This window comes from Dysidea avara, chromosome 7 (genome assembly GCF_963678975.1).
Source record: "Dysidea avara chromosome 7, odDysAvar1.4, whole genome shotgun sequence".
In the NCBI taxonomy this organism is placed as follows: Eukaryota; Metazoa; Porifera; class Demospongiae; order Dictyoceratida; family Dysideidae; genus Dysidea; species Dysidea avara.
In genome coordinates, this window is record NC_089278.1 from 8114294 (window position 1) to 8138268 (window position 23975).

The window sequence follows — 23975 nt, forward strand, 5'->3', positions numbered from 1 at the left end:
AGTACCTAGGTCTTACTATTGACTCGAAGCTATCCTGGTCTGAACACATTAGACAGATAACTAACAAAGCTAACAGTATCAAAGGATTTTTACAACGTAACCTTCATAGCTGCCCAATCTCGGTCAAAGTGAGTTGTTACAAGTCACTTATTAAACCAATCCTAGAGTATGCCTGTGTGGTCTGGGACCCTTATACACAAAAGGATATCTTAGCTATTGAATCAGTTCAAAGACGGTGTGCGAGGTTTGTGTATAATAATTATTCTTCATATGCAAGTGTCACAAACATGTTGCAAAATTTGAATTGGCCACCTCTGGCTCACTGCAGAAACCAGCTGAAAGCGATCACAATGTTTAAGATCATGCACCAATTAATAGATATACCGACTGATACCATACTCATACCAGCTCCATCTAACTACTCTCTACGAGGTCATTCAATGAGGCTGTTACAGCCAAACACAAGAGTAAACTCATACCTTAACTCATTCTTCCCTTCAAGTATAAAGATTTGGAATAACTTACCCAACGACCTCATCACCTGTTCAAGTTTAGACCAATTTAAAGCAAGGCTAGCTGAACATCAATTAACCACATAATTAATTTTGCTGATTTATTATCTGTGCTTGTATATACTCTTTGTAAGAGGTTTTGCACAGTAAACAATAATAATAATAATAATCATGTTAACTAGCCTCTTACCTTCATTTTCCAATAGTCCCATGTCATGAAAATCGCCAATAGAGTTCATTTTGATTACTATAAATGAAAACGTGATGAAATCCCCACACTAACACCACCATTTTATCAATTATGATGTCAATGCAGATAAGGTCCAATGTAAAACAATAAAATAGTAATACATAGTTGGTTAATTCCAGATGAGTTAGCTAGTTGCATGGTGCCTGGTTTTTAGAAGTAGCACAACATCAACTTGTTTGTTGTTGCAATCATGCATGTATAGAGGTTATGCAGGGGGCATGGCCACATCATGTTTACATTCCATTAACTTGCATACCCGCGTGGATGCCATTTGCAGTAGAAACGTTTATTGTAAAGTATTGCAGCATTCGAGTATTTAGAGTACATAATTCATTGAGCTAAAAGACGAAGAATAGAAGAGATAAAATGAAGATTGGTGAATGAACCAATGATCTGTGCTGCTGCTTAGAGGATGAGACTGATTGCTGCCGGGTCATATGAAGAAGTTTGCTACATGGAACGGACATTATTTTGCTTAATCATGAAACACTGTAATTTTCACAAACTAACCTGCAGAACTAATTCACAGTACTGTTGTTTCATTGTAACACTACTGTAGTGAAGGTTAATGGGTGTCAAGACATCGAAATAGCTCAGAGCGTTCCCTTCCAAATATATGCCATTCAATTCGCCATAGAAAAAGTAAGTGATTTTCAACCTTAAAATGACATGCTTAAATTTTCTCTGATTTCTTTCTGCTATAATTCATTATTCACTGCTCTTTCCAAATCTGGTCCGGAATCTGAGGTATCTATCACGTGTCGTGGGTTATTACACCTTTTATTGCATGCCCCCGAAATGCCCAATACAAAATGTCTATGCAGTAATGGCTTAATATGTTAAATTGAACTGGTACCTCACTTTGCATGAAGTTACCGGTAACCGAAGTAACCTGGTAACTTCCTCCACAACATAGCGACTTGGCAATTCGCATCAAAAACTTTGCTTTGTGTGCTGCAATACTGGTGGCCTGGCACATACAATACTTGGACTTTGGATTGGTAACTTGGTACTATAGAAGCAAAAAAAACTTTATTTTTCCTCTATACTACTGGTAACCTGGTAACATGCAGTACTAACGAACCAAAAAACTTTGTGTTTGCCTATATCACTGGTAACCTTGTGGCTAACTTAGTAACCTGCGGTACTATAGGGCAAAAAAACTTTGTTTTCTGCTATATAACTGGTAACTTGGTAACTTGGTAACTTGCAGTACTATATATAGAACCAAAAAAAAATATTTTTGGCTATATCACTGGTAACCTGGTAATCTGCAGTACTATAGAACCAAAAAACTTTGTTTTGCCTATATCACTGGTAACCTGGTAACTTGGTAACCTGCAGTACTATAGAACCAAAAAACTTTTGTTTTCTGCTATATAACTGGTGACCTGGTAACTTGGTAACCTGCAGTACCATAGAACCAAAAAAACTTTTGTTTTCTGCTATATAACTGGTAACCTGGTAACTTGCAGTACTACAGAACCAAAAACTTTGTTTTCGGCTATATAACTGGTAACCTGGTGACTTGCGCAGTGCTATAGAACCACTGAAAAACTTTGTTTTCTGCTATATAACTGGAAACCAGGTAACTTGCAGTACTATGAACCAAAAAACTCTGTTTTTGGCTATATAACTGGTAACTTGGTAACCTAACCTTAGTACTGCAAGTTACCAAGTTACCAGACCAAGTTACCAGGTTACCAGGTTACCAGTTATATAGCAGAAAACAAAGTTTTTTGGTTCTATAGTACTGCAGGTTACCAAGTTACCTGGTTACCAGTAATATAGGCAAAAACAAAGTTTTTTTGGTTCTATAGTACTGCAGGTTACCAAGTTACCAGTTATATAGCGGAAAACAAAGTTGTTTGGTTCTTAGTACTGCAGGTTACCAAGTTACCAGGTTATCAGTGGTATAGGCAAAAACAAAGTTTTTTGGTTCTATAGTACTGCAGGTTACCAGGTTACCAGTGATATACATAGCAGAAAACAAGTTTTTTTCATTCTATAGTACTGCAGGTTACCAAGTTACCAGGTTTAGACAGGTTACCAGTGATGCTATATCTAACAAAATGTACTGGGAAATTTTCTACACCCAGTCGGTTTAGGCCATTTTAATGTGCCAAAAATTTCCATGAATTGGGGCATCATTGTACTCACAGAGAGTTGCTTTACACGTATCACACCCGGAAAGTTACTAAACAGACTCGAGGTAGGCGGTACACAATAATTAATTTTTAATTTTTATGGTTTTTCAATTGAAGTGTATGGGACGTGTCTGTTCCAGCTGGCATTTTTGCTATGAACAAAAGTATAGCAAATGTCTGCAAACTAATTGATATGACTGTCACATTGAATCTCATCTTTTGAATGGACTGATCCTGCTGATTGGTCTGATGTACCTTATCCAGATGTCTAGTTCCCACTGTCAGCTTGTAAAGTGGAGAAAAAGTAAGAGCAGCCTATTATGGTATACATTAAAAAGTGTTATCTTTATCTTTATCAGGCACTTGCAAACTATCTTGAGTACCGGTAAGTATATTATCATTTGATATAGTCACACTGTGGCCCTGACAGAACTAGTGCCATTGATTTCAGTGGTATGAATAATTTCACAAGAGGCACTACCATTGATGCATCAGACCATTCACTATGTATAATTGTACTGAGAATGTTGATCTGGACAACAAAGAGCACAGGAGTTATATGGCAATCCTGACCCAGCCCAGCCATACATGATGTACAATGGCCACATAGTACTCTTCTCCAATCTTCATAGTAGCTACCCAGACTTTCAGTGGCATCAATGATAAGCTTTGAGAATGATTAATAGCAGACAAAAATAAAACATTCTGTTTCCCACTGTTTGTGGTTAAAACTGCTCTGCTCAGTGATTATCCACAGCCATTTATCAAACGTTAAATCCATCTAAACCATAATAGGCCGCTCTTACTTTTCTCCACTTTACAAGCTGACAGTGGGAACTAGACGTCTGGATAAGGTACATCAGACCAATCAGCAGGATCAGTCCATTCAAAAGATGAAATTCATTGTGACAGTATACCTGGCAGCAATCAATCTCATTCTCTAAGCAGCGGTATAGATCTATGGTTCATTCACCAATCTTCATTTTATCACCATATCTCTTCTTTTCTTTGTCTTTAAGCTCAACGAAGTACTTAGAATACTCAAACGCCGCAATACTTTACAATAAACATTTCTACTGCAAATGGCATCCGCACGCATGTATGCAATTTAATGGAACGTAAACGTGATGCGGACACACCCCTGCATAGCCTCTATAACCATAATGCCTAACCGGTGTATGGTACAACAAACAATCACACTCACTTCATGGTTTAATCTGTTTAATCTTCAAATTCAGATATGCTTCTGTGAGCATTAATTTTGTGAGTTTCATGATACCAGTGTCTACACAGTGTCTACAAAATTTTGCCTTTGTCAGAATTCAAACTATGCTATATACAGTGTTGGATATGCCCTGTGACACTGCTTGTCTTCAAACTGTTGCTTGGAATATTTGTGTGCATAATATGTACGTGTCAGTGCAATAATACACTCACCACATCAGTTTTTTCATTACTAATTCTATCATTTAATGCTTCAGGTGCCATCCACTTTACAGGAAGTTTCTCATCACTTTTGTGTCGATAGTAATCCGTGATGTACACATCTCTGGCTAGTCCAAAATCAGCTACTTTGATGGTTAAGTCTCCATCAACCCTAAGAAAGATTGTCAATGTACTACACAGCAATGAAGCATGCACTGTCAGCTACGTATAGAAGGCAGTGACTGCTTATGTGCTAGTTCCACTGAAGTAAGTAGAAAAAACATACTAAATAATAATTTAAATCTACCTTACTTATGCAAGGAAAGATTCAAGATCTGGCAAAGGGATGCATACTCAGGTGTTCCAATATAAACCACAAGGGGTTTGGCTAATAGTTAGAGCTGTACCGATATGGGATTTTAGCATGTACCGATATCCGATATGGATACCACCAAAAGAAGCCGATAACCGATAGTCGATCCGATATTTGCATTACAAACAAATGTTATAGTTAATCTATGCAAAAGTGTACAGTTACCTACTCTACAACAACATGTGGATATATTTATTGCTCACTCTATGCCTGTGGTAATAGTGGCTTGGGTTTCTATTGTGCAATCCAGACAATTAGGTACCCACAAACATTTATATGCATACTCCCGTGGAGCCTTAAACGGATATTTCGGCATTATTACTCTGCATTTTATTGGCTTGTGTGAAGGCTGGTACAGTAGGTTTTCTTGTGACTGTTCTTTTATTACAAAGGTACTATATATAACTGCTTCATTTATTTAAGACTGATAAGCTTTCCAGCAACAAACACTAGAATCACGTGTATTTGTATGGCTTCTCGTAGTGTAGCGCCTGCTGTCCAGTAAACAATAAGCCACTGCTACTGAACAGCCACATGGATAATGTAGAAAACCAATATTACAATCCGTTTATGTACAAACTATTGCTGTATAAATATCGGTAGCGATATCGGTCCTCGTACTGTACCGATGCTCGGATATTGCCTAAAAATTGCTATATCGGTGGCCGATATTTTGGCTGATATTTTGGCCGATCCGATTATCAGTACAGCTCTACTAATAGTAAATTGTAGCTATACATGAGCTTTCATGGATTGAAAAATAAGTCTAATAGAATTGGAGTGTATATAAGGTAGATATAGTGTTGATTCTGCTAAGTGCTTTCTACCTTCTGACCTAAACGCAACAAAAGACATTGCTTTCCCATATATGAGGCTCTAAAATCTATATAATAGTTATACGGGCACAATGTGGAGTCTATGAAATTTATAAATCCGAAGGCCCGGGTTGTAGCGCACGAGCGAAGCAAGGGCGCTACTAAGGGCCTGAGGGTTTATAAATTTCATAGACTCCACATTGTGCCTGTATAACTGCTTTAGACTCTATTTCACATTACACTCAGATTACTTACTTCATCCACGGCTGTTTCCACTGTAGCCTCGGCAAAAGCGACTGGTTTTCTTGCAATAATACTAGTGCCATGGCAACTATGCATCCTCACATGACAAAATAATAATGCTCGTTAAATCACTGCACGTGAACAATGCATAGCAATTGGATAAACCTAGATTTTGAGCATATGTTATATTGTGCCTGAAGGCGTGGAGTATATTAGAAAACAAGTTGGAGTATATGAGATCTAATCAAAAACAGCCAAGCTGTAAAAAAAGGGTGCGGCCTCCAAAAAAGCCAGGGTGAAAAAAGATGTGAAATCAAAGGTGGCGGCCAAGAAATGGCTGTGATGGTAGGTTAATGGCAAAATTTTAATAACGACAATTCAGGCGAATTTGTGTTGCCTCCTCCAATAGGATTCGGCACCAAATTAACCTGAATTGTTGTTATTAAATTTTTTTTCCATTAACCTACCATCACAGCCATTTCTTGGCCGCCACCTTTGATTTCGCATCTTTTTTCACCCTGGCTTTTTTGGAGGTTGCACCCTTTTTTTTACAACTTGGCTGTTTTTGATTAGATATCACTTCTTTTTGTAATTTCATACCTAAAGCCAGCCTATGGCCAGCTTTAGGTATTTCTTTTAACTTGTCTTTTTCTTTACCACAGATCTAGAGAGAAGATTATTATGAAGAAGATTTTAATGATTTGTTTAGCTACATGTACTTTAGGCAATAATATTATTTTTAATTTTGTTGATTGATCATAAAAATAAGTCACACAGGTTAAACTGTTTGCAGCTACAGGGAAATGTGTATGTAGTTCTTTTCTACAAGGAGCCTCATAGTGTAACTGTACTCTTTGACTACATGGTGAATGGTTTGTAGTTGAACTCACCACATGGTGGCTTATTTCTAGCTGAAACACTCTACAAAATGTAGCTGAATTCTCTCCAGTTTCCAGTTGATCTCTCTACAGGGTGATTTGTTTCTAGCCGATCTCTACAGGGTGAATTGTTTCTAGCTGATCTTTCTACAGGGTGACTTGTTTCCAGCTGAACTCTCTACAGGGTGACTTGTTTCTAGCTGATCTTTCTACAGGGTGACTTGTTTCTAGCTACACTCTCTACAGGGTGACTTGAAATGTAGTTGAACACCCTACTGGGTGACTTGATCCAGCTGATTTCTCTACAGGGTGATTTGTTTCTGGCTGATCTCTCTACAGGGTTATTTGTTTCTAGCTGATCTGATCTCTCTACAGGGCTGCTTGTTTCTACTGAGCTCTCTACAGGTTGACTTGAAAAATAGTTGAACTCTTTACAGGTAACAGGGTAACTTGCCTAACTGATCTCTCTACAGGGGTTTTTGTTTCTACCTGAATACTGTGCAGGGTGATTTATTTCTAACTGATCTTTCTACTGAGAGATTTGTTCATAGCTGGATTCTCCATTGGATAACTTGAAAAGTAGTTGGGCTCTTATGGGGTGACTTGATCACGCTGAACTCCCACAGCCTCACTCTACAGGATGCCTTGTTTCCAGCTGATCTCTCTATAGAGTGATTTTTCTAGTTGATCTCTCTACAGCGTGATTTTTTTCTAGCTGATCTGATTTATTTCTAGCTGAACACCCAGAGAAAAGCCTATGAAAATGTGCTGGTAAACCATGAATTTCATGTAGTTTTCAAGGACACTGCCTATAAAAATTCATGGACACTGCCTATGAAAATTTGACAATTCATGGCCACTGCAATCATGAAATTTTCTTGTGCCATGAAATATTTTGTCAGTGCTATAAAATTACCATGAAATCATGAATATTTCATGGCATGGATATTACAATGAAATATCAATGAAATGACTTTCATGGCACTTAATGGGGATTATTTTACTGTTCATGGATAATCCATAGGTGTTTCATGGCACTGTTCTCTGGTAGTACTATACGATGCAGACTTCATTCTATCTGATCTTTCTACAGGGTGACTTGTTTCTGACTAATCTTTCAACAGTGTGGTTTGTTTCAAGCTGATCTTTCTACAGGGTGATTTGTTTCTAGCTGATCTCTCTACAGGTGACTTGCTTCTAACTGATCCTTCTATAGGGTGATTTGTTTCAAGCTGATCTTTCTACAGGATGATTGAAATGTAGCTAATCTTGCTGCAGGGTGACTTGGTTCTAGCTGATCTTTCTACAGGTGATTTTTTTCCAGTTGCATGATTTCTCTACGGGTGACTTCTTACTGGTTGAACTCTCTACAGGCTGACTTGTTTCTACCAGATCTCTTTACAGGGTGATTTGTTTTGAGCTGATCTCTCTACAGGATGATTTGAAATGTAGCTCATCTCTTCACAAGGCTATACTGGTTTCTAGCTGTCTTCTCTACAGGGTGACTTCAAATGTAGCTGTTGAATCCTTCGCAGGATAACTTGTTTCTAGCTGACCTCTCTACTGAAAAGAGTTTGTTTGTAGCTGAACTCTCTACAGGGTTGCTTATTTCTAGCTGAATCACTCTACGAAATGTAGCTGGATTTTCTCTAGGTGGTTTGTTTTTAGCTGATCTCTACGGGTGACTTGTTTCCAGCTGAACTGTCTACAGGGTACAGTAACTTATTTCTATCTACAGAATGATTTGTTTCTAGCTAATCTCTACAGGGTGAATTGTTTCTAGCTAATTTCTCTACAGGGTGACTTGTTTCTACCAGATCTCTCTACAGGATGACTTGTGTTGAGCTGATCTCCCTACAGGGTGATTTGTTTCTAGCTGATCTGTACAGGGTGAATTGTTTTTAGCCAATTTCTCTACAGTTTACAGCTCAACTCTCTACAGGGTGACTTGTTTCTGGCTGACCTTTCTACAGGGTAATTTGTTTCTAGCTGATCTCTACAGGGTGAATTGTTTCTAGCTGATTTGTCTACAGGGTGACTTGTTTCTACCACATATCTCTACAGGGTGATTTCTGTCAAGCTGATCTCTCTACAGGATGATTTGAAATGTAGCTTATCTCTTTAAAAGGTTACTTGACTCTCTACAGAGTGACTTCAAATGGATTTGAACTCTTTGCAGGATAATTTGCTTCTAGCTGATCTTTCTACTGAAAGAGTTTGTTTGTAGTTGAACTCTCCACATGGTTGCCTATTTCTAGCTGAAACACTCTATGAAATGTAGCTGAATTCTGTATAGGGTGACTTGTTTCTCTCCATGGGTGACTTGTTTCTCTCTATGAGTGGCTTGTTTCCAGCTGAACTCTCTCTACAGGGTGAATTGTTTCTAGCTGATCTTTCTACAGGGTGATATGTTTCTAGCTGATCTCTACTGAGCTCTTTACGGAGTGACTTGAAGCGTAGCTGAACTCTCTACAGAGTGATTTGTTTGCTGCTGAACTGTCTTCAGGGTGACTTGTTTGTAGTTGAACTCTCTACAGGGTGACATGTTTGTAACTGAATTCTCTACAGGTCTATTTGTTTTTGATACTAGTTGAAGGGTGACTTGAATTCCCTATGTTGTTAGCTGAACGGTGACTTGATTGTAGGTGAACGTTCTAATTAGTGTTGTTTCAGTTAACTGTAACTAAAACTAAAAGTACTTTTAGTAAGGTGAATATATTTAAGTTAACTAAAACTATAACTAAAAACAAACGTATGTAATCACTAAAACTATAACTAAAATCAAATCTATATTATTACTAAAACTAAAACTAAAACAAACGTATATATAATCACTGAAACTATAACTATAACTAAAATCAAATCTATATTATTACTAAAACTAAAACTGCTTACAATATAGCAAGTTGATCTTATTACTAAAACTGTAACTGCTTGCTAAATGTATTTGATACTACTTCTAAAACTATATGCAACTAAAATATCTATATCATATAGTTACGTACATACTATTAAATCTATTACTAATAAAAACTGTTTGACCAACATTCACGAACTCAGTAATGTAGGTACTAGGTAGTGATGTAGGTGGTAGGTAGTAGTAGTATTTTCTACAAGTGGGGAATCGACATCTGGCAAATGCAACAGACTTACTGATAGTAACTTGGAAAGGGAAGTTCTACTAAGAAAGAATAAGGAATACCTGTGACAGAGATTGCATCAAATGCACTGTATTAAGTGTTGTATTAATCTATATTATAAAAAAATTGACAGGTCTTGTAATACAAAGATTTTGTATTACTAAGCTGGAAAAATGGTACTGAAATTATAACAAGAGTTTCATTCACATAAAATATAGTCACTTGGTGCATACTATTAAAGCTAAACAAGGTTTTCTTATGCACAACTATAAAACTATAACTAAAAGGTTTTCAGATACATAACTATAACCGTGTCTACAACTAAAAGGTTTTCAAGTTTTTAACTAGAACTAGAACTAAAACATTTTCATGTACATAACTAAAACTGTAACTAAAACTAAAAGGTTTTCATGTTTTTAACTATAACTAAAACTAAAAGGTTTTCATGTTTCTAACTATAACTATAACTAGAACTAAAAGATTTTGATGTACATAACTAAAACTGTAACTAAAACTAAATGGTTTCATGTTTTTAACTGTAACTATAACTAAAACTAAAACAACAAAGAGTGAATAACCATAACTAAATCAATAACTAAAAAGAATTAAGAAAGATTTCTAAAACTAAAACTAAAAATTATTGATGAAACTAGCTACAACTATAGCTAAAACTAAAACTAAAACTCCATACTAAAACAACACTAGTTCTAATAGTGTGACTTATTGCGCAGCTGAATGTTCTATTGGGGTGACTGCACTATTAGAGTATCTCGATCGCGCACTTGTTACACCTCATTCACTTTCATAGCGTAGCTCAGTGGATTTTAATTTGATTCCTTGTAAACCACTGAAAGATCACTCTAAAATGATTTATTTACCCCTCTACCTGATTTCAGCTGATTCTGTTAACTAGTTTTCCTGGTAGGTGTGGCAAGTATTACATTTTTGATTAACAAAACTCGATCGTGCGCATTTTACAGGGAGTTAGTAAAACGCGGAATACGGAATAACGGAATTGCGGAATAACAAAATAAGCAAAACTTGTCTTTTGCAGATTGTACAAATAGTTATATGCTCTATCTTTATTTGCCTTGTAACAGCTCTGCATGGCGCACCATGGCGATACATAGAAAAGCAGCTGGCGAGCATTAAATGGGACGAGCACACAACCAAACACCCTAGAACGATCTACCTTCGCTAACTTTAGTTACCTACACTCTTGATTCAAACCTGAAGAGTTTGAAATCCATTTAAAGATACACAACCACTGGACTTCCCTACTGAACTCTAGTGTGACTCTAATAAATTCGGTCATATGCACATGAAGGGCAGCTAGTTTAACCTAAGAGTAGAACTAGGTCTTGGCGTTTTGTAGCTATATCTACTAAGGAGTATGGATAAGTAAGTTTAGCAAAGGTAGATCGTTCTATGGTGATTGGTTGTGTGCTCGCTCATCCCATTTAATGCTCGCCCAGCTGCTGTTTAGCTATGCATCGCCGTGGTGCGCCATGCAAAGCTGTTACAAGGTAAATAAAGTATAATGACTATAGAGCATATAACTATTTGTGCAATCTGCAAAAGATAAGTTTTGCTTATTTCGTTATTCCGCAATTCCGTTATTCCGTATTCCGCGTTTTACTAATTCCCCATTTTACATACGAAGTTGCTATTGTTCCAGCAGCCGGAAATATTTTGTCAGTGTTATTATTCCGGCAGTCCACTAGATTTCTCACTATCAAACACACTAGTTGTATGCTATGCCCCGAGTATTCGACTTTAGGGCACACGTCTAGTAGGTTGCCCGAGTATTCGACTTTAGGGAACGCGTCTAGTAGGTTGCCTTGAGCATTCAACTTTAGGGAACGCGTCTAGTAGGTTGCCCCGAGCATTCGACTTTAGGGGACGCGAAAAGTAGTTCTAGTATTAGGGTTAGGGTTGGGTTCAGCTTTAGTTTCTTCTTCACCTTCAATATATATTATATAGAAGTTACTCCACTCGGAGACATATAAGGTAGAAACTAAGGTACTTGGGTAGCTGGGAGCCACGTAGCGCAATGGGTAGGACTCTGGGCTCAAGCACTGGAGGTCCCGGGTTCGATTCCTGCTCAAGGAATTTTGTGTTTTTCTTCTTTTTTTTTCATTTGAGGACCTTTTTTGTTTAAGTTTTATTTTTATTCACGTGACTGCTGGAACAATAGCAACAGCGTTTTACATATGGTTGGCGTTTTTGTTATAACTCCATGACTGTTAGTGCGATTTATTTCAAACCACAAAAGGTTTGCACTACGATGGTTACTCCATGCACAGACCGATTTTCAAGTCATTCCTTCAAGCGATTTACCCTGTGGCCGTGACAAAAAATCGCAATCGAAGTTTTTGAAAATCGTGTGTAACTCCCTTGTTCTTTATCCAAAGTGTACAAAATTTGGACTCAAAACGTGCTAAATTACGTTCTTACAGCCTTCCAAATTTGAAGAAAATCGACTAAAGCATGCGCGAGTTATAGCAATTTTTCTAAGTGGTGCGAAAAGAAGAAGATAAAGAAAAATATGAAAAAACTGAGACGAACTTTGAAGGCGCATATCTCAGTGATGGCCTGGCAGATTCAGCTCAAATTTGAAATGGGAGGTACCCCACCCCGAGGGAGTTTTCACAGCAAAAATGGTTAATTTCCATCCAGCTATTAGCAAGCTACGGATGCGTGAAAACGGCGTTTTCTTGGTTCCTGTAAAATACACACTTGTCTGTCGTGCGCCCGCACTGGCTGTACTTGGCTGCATGACACACTATTGTGTGTCTTGATTTATTACCCACCCAAACAGCCTAAATAGAGCCTAAATAGAGCCTAAATCACAATATCCTTGAATTATAAATTATATAATTTATTTTGCAGTCTTAATTGTGTTCACTGATACCTAAGTAAAACTGTCCTATTATTTTCATAAATTGTTTTGTAGCTCCCTGGTTAAGGATTGTACAAGTTCTGAGCCATGATGTATGGGCGTACTATCCCGTGTATATAATTTGTATAACATTTTTACCTATATAACCTGTAAGCCAGTCTTATAACACTAGCTTGGATGGGAAGTTAGAAGAGGAGAGTTGCTCCAGATATAATAATTATGCTTAATACGCCATCACTTACATGCAGTTTCTTGCAGCCAAGTCACGGTGGACAAATCTTTTCAGGGTTAAATAGTTCATGCCACATGCTATCTGGTAGCACATGTCAAACAAGTCCTTTTCTTTAATTCCCTGTAAACAAAACACTGTCATGGTAATGTGTATACATAGATCAGAATACAATAGTAGTAATATAGTGAATGTGCAAAAGCATACCTCAGGTAAGCAATTGATGTCTGTAGCTTTTTGCCTTTTGTTCTTAAGGTAAGTCCTGAGATCTCCATTTACCATAAATGGTAGTATTATAAAAGGCAGTCCATCTTCATGATCAGTATCTAGACTAACCCCCAAGATACTTAACACATTGGGGTGGTCAAATTTTATCATCACAACACTCTCTTTCAAAATCGATTTAAGACTTTCAGTTGAGTAATCTAATGTTAGAAACAAATATACATATGCACTAGATACACTGTGTAATATATCTTCTTTTAGTATTAGAAATTTAGAAATGCTAGCATGCAATTCAAAATTTCAGTGACAGTAGCACACACCTTTTCAACTCCACTTATGCATTTATGGTAAATATATAAAGCTTGTTTAAGTGGATGGCTGTATCTAACTACTACTACCCATAGCTTATTGGCATTACAGCTTAACACTATAGCATGATAACCATGGGGTACACAGATAAACAAATACAGAGGTACACATACACACATTTCTACAAAACAATCAATTTCAGGAAACCCTGGTTCAAAACTGTGCAATTACCAGTGGTAATTCTCACTAATATATTTACAAATCTAAATGAAAATAATATGCTATATAGCTCCACAGTCAATGAACAATCAAAAGTGGTGCTTCATACATACTAAAATTATATTTAAGAGATCCATGCACTAAATAAATGAGATATGATTGTATATACGCTATATGTGGGGAAAATCCCTCTTTATTTGTAGCTATAATTCACCAAGTAGGAATTCTTTCACTAGCAGGTTACCAGAAATGGCAAACCCTGTAAGTTGACAGGAGTGTGCTCCTTCCTTATGTTAAGACTTGCTCTAGAATTTTTATATAAGATTTTATAAGAGAAGGCAATAAACAAGTTGAGAAGATACTTCTGTGTATTATTTGCTTAAAATGGCTTGATTAAGACTTCAAGTTACGCTTCCTTAGCAATTATAATTAATAATGAAAATAATTAATGAATACTTCAAGTTACAAATTGATAATTTGTATATATTATTTTAAAACATTAATTAAAACAAGAGTTTACAATATTATTTTATGAACTCTTGTATAAGTAAACAAGAAAATTAATCTATATATGATTAATTTCCATTTAGCTAGGGAATAGTTACATAACTGGGTGCCTGGATTTCACAAGTAGCACAACATTAAAATTAACTTATTTCCTTACCATTTATTTTGCTATGGCTACAGTTTCACTAGTGAATTGTGACTCTTCTATTAGAATATAACAGTTTACCAAACTGTTGTATTAGGGTGACTGCTTTATAAGGGTATCTCAATCTTACTGTTTGGGCCTCAGATCAAGCTATCTTACCTGATAAGAGGGGTGTGGTCTCATGGTGTTTAGCTTTTTGTAGTGTAACTTACTGTTGTAGGTAAAGTTATGTACTCCCTTTCACAGTAGCAATGGAGTCAAGTAGATATTGTAACAGTGCATAATATTATTATTTTTTTAATATGTATCCCATTCAAAACAGCTTATAGCTGTAAAAAAGTGTGCATCCAATAGGCTTGCGCCAATTATGCCGGAATAATTTTGAGCATAATAGGCTAGCACAAGCATCAAGCATTATGCCAGCATAATAGAACAAGAATTTTAATTAAAACGCACAATGCACACGCCAAAAATGCTGCACAACACGAACACACTGCACATTATTTCATATCAAAAACCTTGCATTGTTATTATTTTTACTATTAATTGACTGATTATTCACAATAAGATTGAGATACTCTAATAGAGCAGTCACTTACTCTAATGCAGCAGTCAAGAAATGCAGATGTACTCTAATAAAACAGTCAGCTCTCGAGCATAATCTTGATTTTGAGAGCATAATTTTGAGCATAATAGCTGGATTTTTTTAGCACTGCTCAAAAGCATAATAGGCAATTTTCAAAGCATAATTGTCTCAAGCCTAGCGTCCAAGTAAAGCAGAGTTAACTGCAACAAAAAGTAATGATACAATGTAGCCATGTGCGAAGTATGCAAGTTGTAAAATTAATATTAGCTTTAACAATAATATTGTATTATTGATTAGCTATTAGCTTTAACAATAATATTGTATTATTGATTAGCTAATATTAATTTTACAACTTGCACACCTCGTACATGGCTACATTGTATCATTACTTTTTGTTGCAGTTAACTCTGATTTACTTGGATGCACACTTTTTTACAGCTATAAGCTGGGATTTCAATTCTTTTTATTAGAATAAGCATACACTGTTGAATACAGTAGGTGAGTTTCCATGGTTTTGACAGAAACCCCAGATTACAGTGACAGAATATTAAACTGTAATTTTAGTAGCATGCAACTGCAGTCAACTAATAGTAAACCCTTAGTAACACTTTACTTTTCATCTTGTACTGCATTAAAACGATCAAGAACTCTAATGGAGCAGTCACAAAACAGCTCTAGCACAGCAATCACAAAACAGCTTTAGCATAGCAATCAAAGTTACTGCATAGTTACAACTTCTACCTAGCATTGCATTGTGTAGTTTAAATTGCTAGCTACTTACAGACTTTACAATATAAAAATACAGGACTTGTAGAATTATGTCCAATACAGGACTTGTAGAATTGTGTCCTATAGACAATAGAGGGGTGCGTAATTATGTCCTATTGTAAATAAACGCCTTTAAGATTTATATTACTAATAAATAATGCACCAGAATAAGCTGTGACGAGGGTTGTGATCTTTGCAAGACTCTTAAGACTGTTGTCTCATTGCCCGAAGGTTTTCTTTTCATGTTGAAGAGATTTAGTGCCACTGAGACACAATTGGTGAGTTTAACTATACATGTATTTGTGTTGTAAAACTTAATAATTGTAAAAGGCGATTAGCGCATACCATGATAACATGTATTTGCACAGTAGAGTCTCTATCACGATTATTAGACATTGGACCAGGGCAAAAATTTTACTGCTATATTTGGAGGTTGTACGTTTGTAGTGTAGTCTATGTATATCTCAGTATCTTACTTCATGATCACTAATAGTACAGTGAAAACTGGTCATTATTATAGGGACAAAATTTTCTGACCTAGCTTATTAAGGAGGTGGCTGTATTTTGCGGCCATAAGCAATTGGTAAGAAGCATCTGCGATACAGTTGTCTAACTGGCTATAGAGATGAATTTAGTGTGTGACAGCGTATGAGACAGTGGGTGCTGGCAGCAAGGGGGCAGCCAATCTGTTAGAGCACCAAAGGCACTGCTCCCAGAGTAGGCTATAGGATCACAGTTGGCTGTCGGCCCAAAGTGTAAAAAATTTCACTTTTGGTCCTTATAAGCTCCTGATGAAGGAAGTGATGAAGTCATTATCCATAGGATACATAATTTTCAGAATATCTGTTTCAGTTCTACTATATGGTAGCTAAGCATAAGATGAACATAACACATCATTTCAGTGGTTTAGTGGTGACCACAACACTACCTGAGTAAACTGTGGTGAGATTTCAGACTACCAGAAGCCCTGGAGTGTCTTCAACACATGAAATACAAATATCTAATGCCTGGCTTTCATCCACAGTGGACCTGCTTTGGTACAGAAGGCTGCCTCTCTAAGAAGGCCAACTTTTAAATTCTCCTGTGAGACATTTATATGGTTAAATCAGTGCCTTGTTAAAGCTTATTATAAGCCAAGAAACTTTGGCCCAAAAGTAACCATTATACTGCACCTGCTTATCTGATTTACTCAGGTACAGTACTGTTCAAGCGCAATGTCGCACTCATTCGCACATGCAATTTTGCTTGAGATTTTTAAAATCACTAATTAAGGGGCGTGGCAACTGTTTTGGCCACAATTCTCATAAGGGAAACAGCTGCCACACAGTCTTGTGAGTGAAACAGTTGCCAACCCCTTAATTATCAATTTTTAAAATCTTGAGCAAAATTGTGCACACGGGCGAGTGCGACGTTGTGCTTCAGCAGTGCTGTATATACATGGTAGCCATATGAAATACTGCTTAGCAGTGACACATCATGAGTATTAAGTTACAATGCGTTACTCTATCATCCATCTAAATACAATCCCTGAATGTGTCGTTTTGTGTACAAAGCAATCAGCCACAAGGTTGGCCATAAAGTGACCTGAGTAAGGTTTCAGTGTATATTGTTAACCATTATTATTGTTCACCATTGTTAACCATACGTACTTATATATATATGCATTTTTATTTTTCGTAACTTTTCTTCTTCAGGTTTACTGATGGGCACTATGAAGTATTGTTGACTGGTCCATGCATTATGTGGTGATTTGAAATGCTAAAATGATACGTAGCATTTCTTGTATGCACATGTTGTAATGTGTTCACACATCTTAGAAATAAATACTCAGTTCCATTGTACCACTGGGTCATAAGTGGGTTGAGTATGGATCATCCAGGAAATTTGGGTCACATTTTGTCCTGGCCAAGTGGATCTCATCCACTGACAGAATAAATTACAGTGGAACTGGTTTATTGCCACCTTCGCTCAATAAGCAGGTAGCAGTGTATAAATTCTCAATTTGGAATTGGCTTTTCGAGAGAGGTTATCTTTCTATACTGGTGGCCATTCAGACAGGTTGTACCGATGGAGTGTACATACTAGAGATGCAACAATATCCTCCACTTAGTGTCATTTGATAGTGATGCAATGGAGACTATGTATTGTTGTACTTAAATACTATACTATTATATTGCAACTCTAGTACATCAAGACACATGATAGTGTGTCATGCGGCCCAAGAAGTTGGCGTGCCACACCGTGGGTATATTGACAGGAAGAAAGAAAATGTCATTTCCACACCTTTGTATCTCGGTGATACCTTATCAGATTAGAACCTAATTTGCTGCAGAGTTATCCGCCAGCTAGGGGAGTCCACATTCCAAATTTGAAGGAAATCCTTCGTTTTTTCTTCTTCGTGTTTTCGCACACTTGCAAAAATTGCTATAAAACGCAAACACGTACTTCGATCACCTTGAAATTTGGCACACAGAACGGCAGTCCAATGGCGAATTCTAGTATCACATTTGGTGCAAATCCGATGAACAGTTAAGGATTTATGACCAATTATTCGCTTAACACAAAATCGATATGTTGTCACGCTTACAGGGTAAACCACTTTGTGGAATGAGTTCAAAATTGTCTTGTGGATAGATTAACCATTGTAGGAGTGCCTTTTGGTGGTTTGAAAGCAATCAAAATAAAGATCATGGAGATATGACACGAAACCGAAGGTGTGTAGCAATTGCGCGATTGAGATTCATGAATAAAAATACCAATAATTTTCACACCTAGCTACCAGAAAACCGCTTAGAGCAGTGAGCTGAAAATGGGTATGTAGCTGGAATAGTCATTGTAGAAAGTCCTTGCAATAGTAGTTACAGAACAATCGGTTTACAAACCACTGAGTTATGATTCCAAAGCCAACTCCATGTAACAAATGCGAGATTGAGATACTCTAATAGAACAGTCACCCTAATAGAGCATTCAGCTAGTTTATGACTTACTCTATTATAGATTTCTATTACATTGCAAGCTATGCTGTAGGGAGTCCAGCAGCAACCAGTTAATATTGTAGACAGTTCAGGTCACCCTGTAGAGAGATCAGCTAGAAGAAGTTACCTTGTAGAGAGTTCAGCTACAAAGAAACCACCATGTAGAGAGTTCAGCTGCAAACAAATCACCTGTAGAGAGTTCAGCTAGAAACAGATTACCATGTAGAGAGATCAGCTAGAAGAGGTCACTTGTAGAGAGTTCAGCTACAAAGAAACCACCATGTAGAGAGTTCAGCTGAAAACAAATCACACTGTAGAGAGTTCAGCTACGAAAAGATCACCCTGTAGAGAGTTCAGCTAGAAGAAGTCACCTTGTAAAGAGTTCAAGAAGTCACCTTGTAGAGAGTTCAGCTACAAAGAAACCGCCATGTAGAGAGTTCAGCTGCAAACAAATCACCCTGTAGAGAATTCAGCTACAAACAAATCGCCCTGTAAAAAGATCAGCTAGAAGAAGTTACTTTGTAGAGAGTTCAGCTACAAAGATACCATCATGTAGAGAGTTCAGCTACAAACAAATCACCCTGTAGAGAGTTCAGCTAGAAACAAGTCATCCTGTAGAGAGATCGGCTAGAAGGATCACCCTGTAGAGAGTTCAGCTACGAACAAATCACCCTGCAGATAATTCAAGTACAAACAAGTCACCCTGTAGAGAGATCAGCTAGAAACCAGTGACCTGTAGAGAGTTCAACTACAAAAACAAATCACCCTTTAGAGAGATAAGCCAGACAAATTAACCCTGTAGAGAGATCAGATAGAAACAAATCACACTGTGGAGAGTTCAGCTACAAAGAAACCACACTGTAGAGACTTCAGTTACATTTCAAGTCACCCAGTTGAGAGAACAGCTGCAAACAAGTTATCCATAGGGAATAATTGATATGTAATAAATATGTGTATTATATGTATATATACCATGATCACGTGAAACTTTAAAGGCACCGCTGGTTGTATATAGGGCATATACACCCCAACCCCACAGGTGAGTATATGTATACCTACCTGAGGTGACTATATATATATTCACCTAGGTAAGTATATATACCCACCTGGGAAGTCATGTGACACATTACTGTGTTACGATTTCGGGCTGATAGCCCGACGTGGGCGGACGAATGACGCCCACACTAGTATGACTAATCACCCAGATGACTCAGGCTAATAGCCTTTGTCATGCTAGGCGATCAATCACCCCAGCCAGTAAGATGCCAACCACTGGATTCATTTTATAACCATACCTCGCAACTTCGATGATGGGTTGCAGCAAGTAGCGTTGCTCCTACGTTTGTTGATATGAACAGACAAATCCTGGGAATATACGGAGATATGTTTACTAATTCCCACAATCAATTCGATTCTTCATTGTGTGCTGAATTGCAAGAGGAACGCTACCAGTGTGTCTACCATGCCAAACTATGGCGAATTAAGTGTAAGTATATACTTTAAGTTGGGTTGTGTGCATATGGGTTGTTAGTAAGTAATATAGTGCGGATTAATTTAGAAACATGGTATATATCATATGAACCATGGCTCACTTCGGTGTATTACACTTATATACACCCCTCCTCCTCAGTCATCAGAAGTTTACTGTTGATAAATGCCTCAGCTTTGCCTCGGTGTTTATCAACAGTAAACTTCCTCTGACTTCGGAGTCGGGGTGTATATAAGTGCAATACACCTCATAGCCATGGTTTATGTATTACATATATATATATAATTTGTATATTTACTGATAAAATTAGAAATAGTTAAAGTATTTAAAATCTTCTTCATATTTTTCTTCTTCCTGTGGTACAGAAAAAGATAGGTTAAAAAAGCCCCAAAGCCGGCCATAGGCCGGCTTTGGGGTATACAAATACAAAAAAAGTGAAATCTAATCCAAAACAGCCAAGCTGTAAAAAAAAAGAGTGCGGCCCTAAAAAAGGCTATGGTGAAAAAAGATGTGAAATCCAAGGTGGCAGCCAAGAAATGGCTGTGATGGTAGGTTAATGGTAAAACTTTTAATAACGACAATTCAGATGAATTTTGTGCCAAGACCAAGCAGCACCAAATTCACCTGAATTGTCGTTATTAAAATTTTTACCATTAACCTACCATCACAGCCATTTCTTGGCCGCCACCTTGGGTTTCACATCTTTTTTTCACCATAACCTTTTTGAGGGCTGCACTCTTTTTTTACAGCTTGGCTGTTTTGGATTAGATCAAGACACACGGTAGTGTGTCGTGCGTCCCAAGAAGCCGGCGCGCCACACCGTGAGTATATTGACAGGAAGAAAGAAAACGTCATTTTCACACTTTTGTATCTCGGTGATAGCTTATCTGATTGAAACCAAATTTGCTGCAGAGTTGCCCGCCAGCTAGGGGAGTCTACATTCCAAATTTGAAGGAAATCACTCAAGCCATTTCCGAGATATGAGCGGCCAAAGTTTCGTTTTTTTTTCTTCGTTTTTTTCTTCTTCTTCGTCTTTTTGCACACTTGCAAAAATTGCTATAAAACGCAAACACGTGCTCCGATCGCCTTGAAATTTGGCACACAGAAAGAGAGTCCAAAGGCGAATCTTAGCATCAAATTTGGTGAAAATCCGATGAATGGTTCAGGAGTTATGACCGATTATTCGCGTAAAACAAGATTGATTTGTTGTCACGCCTACAGGGTAAACCGCTTCATGGAATGAGCTGAAAATTGCTATGTAGATGGAGTAACCATCGTAGGAGTGCCTTTTGGTGGTTTGAAAGGAATCGAGATTAAGACCACGGAGATATGACACAAAACCCAACCTGTGTCACAATTACGCGATCGATTTTTAGTAATAAAAAAGTATTAGTTTTCACGCCTACTAGGCAAACCGCTAAGAGCAATGAGCTGAAAATCGGTGTATAGCTGGAATAATCTTCATAGAAAGTCCTTGCAGTAGTATAGAAGAATTGGATTACAAACCACTGAGTTATGATTCGAAAGCCAACTCTGTGTAGCAAATGCGAGATCGAGATACTCTAATAGAACAGTCACCCTAATAGAGCATTCAGTTAATTTATTTACTCCATTATAGAATTCTATTACATTACAAGTTATTCTGTAGGGAGTTCAGCTGCAAACAGTTAATCTTATAGACAGTTCAGCAAGAAGCAAGTCACCCTGTGGAGAATTAAGCTACAGTTATATCACTGTAGAGATTCAGAACATTACAAGTCACACTGAAGAGAGTTCAGCTATAAACAAGTCATGCACCCTGTAGAGAGTTCACCTACAATTAAATCACTCTCTAGAGAATTCAGCTACACACAAATCACTGTACAGAGTGTTCAGCTACAAACAAATTATCCTGTAGAGAGATCAGCTACAAACAAACTTTGCAGAGAGTTCAGGTACAAACAAATCAATCTTTAGAGTGATCAGCAACAAACAAATCAACTTGTAGAGAGATCAGCTAGAAACAAATCAACCTGCAGAGAGATCAGCTACAAACAAATCAGCTTGTAGAGAGATCAGTTACACACAAATCAACCTGTAGAGAGATAAGCTAGAAACAAATCACCCTGTAGAGAGATCAGCTACAAACAAATCAGCTTGTAGAGAGATCAGTTACACACAAATCAACCTGTAGAGAGATAAGCTAGAAACAAATCACCCTGTAGAGAGTTCAGCTACAAACAAATCAGCTTGTAGAGAGATCAGTTACACACAAATCAACCTGTAGAGAGATAAGCTAGAAACAAATCACCCTGTAGAGAGTTCAGCTACAAACAAATCAATGTGCAGAGAGATCAACTACAAACAAATCACCCTGTAGAGAGATCATCTAGGAACTAGACACAATGTAAGGAGTTCAGCTACAAGCAATACACCCTGTTGAGATTTCAGTTACAAACAAATCAACCTGTAGAGCGATCAGCTAGAAACAAATCACTCTGAAGAGAGGTCAGCTACAAAAAATCACCCTGTAGAGAGATCAGCTAGAAACAAATCACCCTGTAGAGACTTCAGCTACAAACAAATCAACCTGCAGAGAGATCAGCTACAAACAAATCACCCTGTAGAGAGTTCAGCTAAAACAAATCAACCTGCAGAGAGATCAGCTACAAACAAATCACCCTGTAGAGAGTTCAGCTAAAACAAATCAACCTGCAGAGAGATCAGCTACAAACAAATCACCTTATAGACAGTTCAGCTACAAACAGATTACCCTGTAGAGACTTCAGCTACAAATAAATCAACCTGCAGAGAGATCAGCTACAAACAAATCACCCTGTAGAGAGATCAGCTAGAGACTAGACACAATGTAAGGAGTTCAGCTACAAGCAAATCACCCTTTAGAGAGTTTAGCTACAAACAAATCAACCTGCAGAGAGATCAAATCACCTTATAGAGAGTTCAGCTACAAACAAATTGCCCTGTAGAGAGATCAGTTACAAACAAATCAACCTGCAGAGAGATCAGCTACACACAAATAAACTTGTAGAGAGATCAGCTACAAACAAATCACACTGTGGAGATCAGCTAGAAACTAGACACAATGTAAGGAGTTCAGCTACAAGCAAATCACCCTGTAGAGATTTCAGCTGCAAACAAATCACCCTGTAGAGAGATCAGCTAGAAACTAGACACTATGTAAAGAGTTCAGCTATAGAAGAGGTCACCTTATAGAGAATTTAGCTACAAAGAAACCATCATGTAGAGAGTTCAGCTGTAAACAAATCACTCTGTATAGAGTTCAGCTAGAAAAAGTCACCTTGTAGAGAGTTCAGCTACAAAGAAACTGCCATGTAGAGAGTTCAGCCTCAAACAAATTACCATGTAGAGAATTCAACAACAAACAAATCACCCTGTAGAGGGATCAGCTAGAAGAAGTTACCTTGTAGAGAGTTCAGCTACAAAGAAACCATCATGTAGAGAGTTCAGCTACAAAGAAAGCACCATGTAGAGAGTTTAGCTGCAAACAAATCACCTGTAGAGAGTTCAGCTAGAAACAAATCACCCTGTAGAGAGATCAGCTAGAAGAGGTCACCTCGGAGAGAATTCAGCTACAAAGAAATCACCACCTAAAGAGTTCAGCTACAAAGAAATCACCCTGTAGAGAGTTCAGCTAGAAGAAGTCACCTTGTAGAGAGTTCAGCTACAAAGAAACCATCATGTAGAGAGTTCAGCTACAAAGAAACCATCATGTAGAGAGTTTAGCTGCTAACAAATCACCTGTAGAGAGTTCAGCTAGAAACAAATCACCCTGTAGAGAGCTCAGCTAGAAGAGGTTACCTTGGAGAGAGTTCAGGTA

The 23975-nt window shown here is 37.5% G+C and overlaps 1 protein-coding gene across 1 annotated transcript in view; it reads right to left on the reverse strand.

The window, feature by feature from the left end:
* The window catches only part of LOC136260062 (uncharacterized), a 77299-nt gene that overhangs the window by 10970 nt on the left and 42354 nt on the right, over positions 1-23975 (reverse strand). The window contains exons 13-15 of the mRNA XM_066053668.1: positions 13122-13339; positions 12928-13037; positions 4347-4506 (exon numbers count right to left, since the gene is read on the reverse strand). Coding sequence (XP_065909740.1) covers positions 4347-4506; positions 12928-13037; positions 13122-13339 — 488 coding nt within the window. The remainder of the gene's footprint in view (positions 1-4346; positions 4507-12927; positions 13038-13121; positions 13340-23975) is intronic.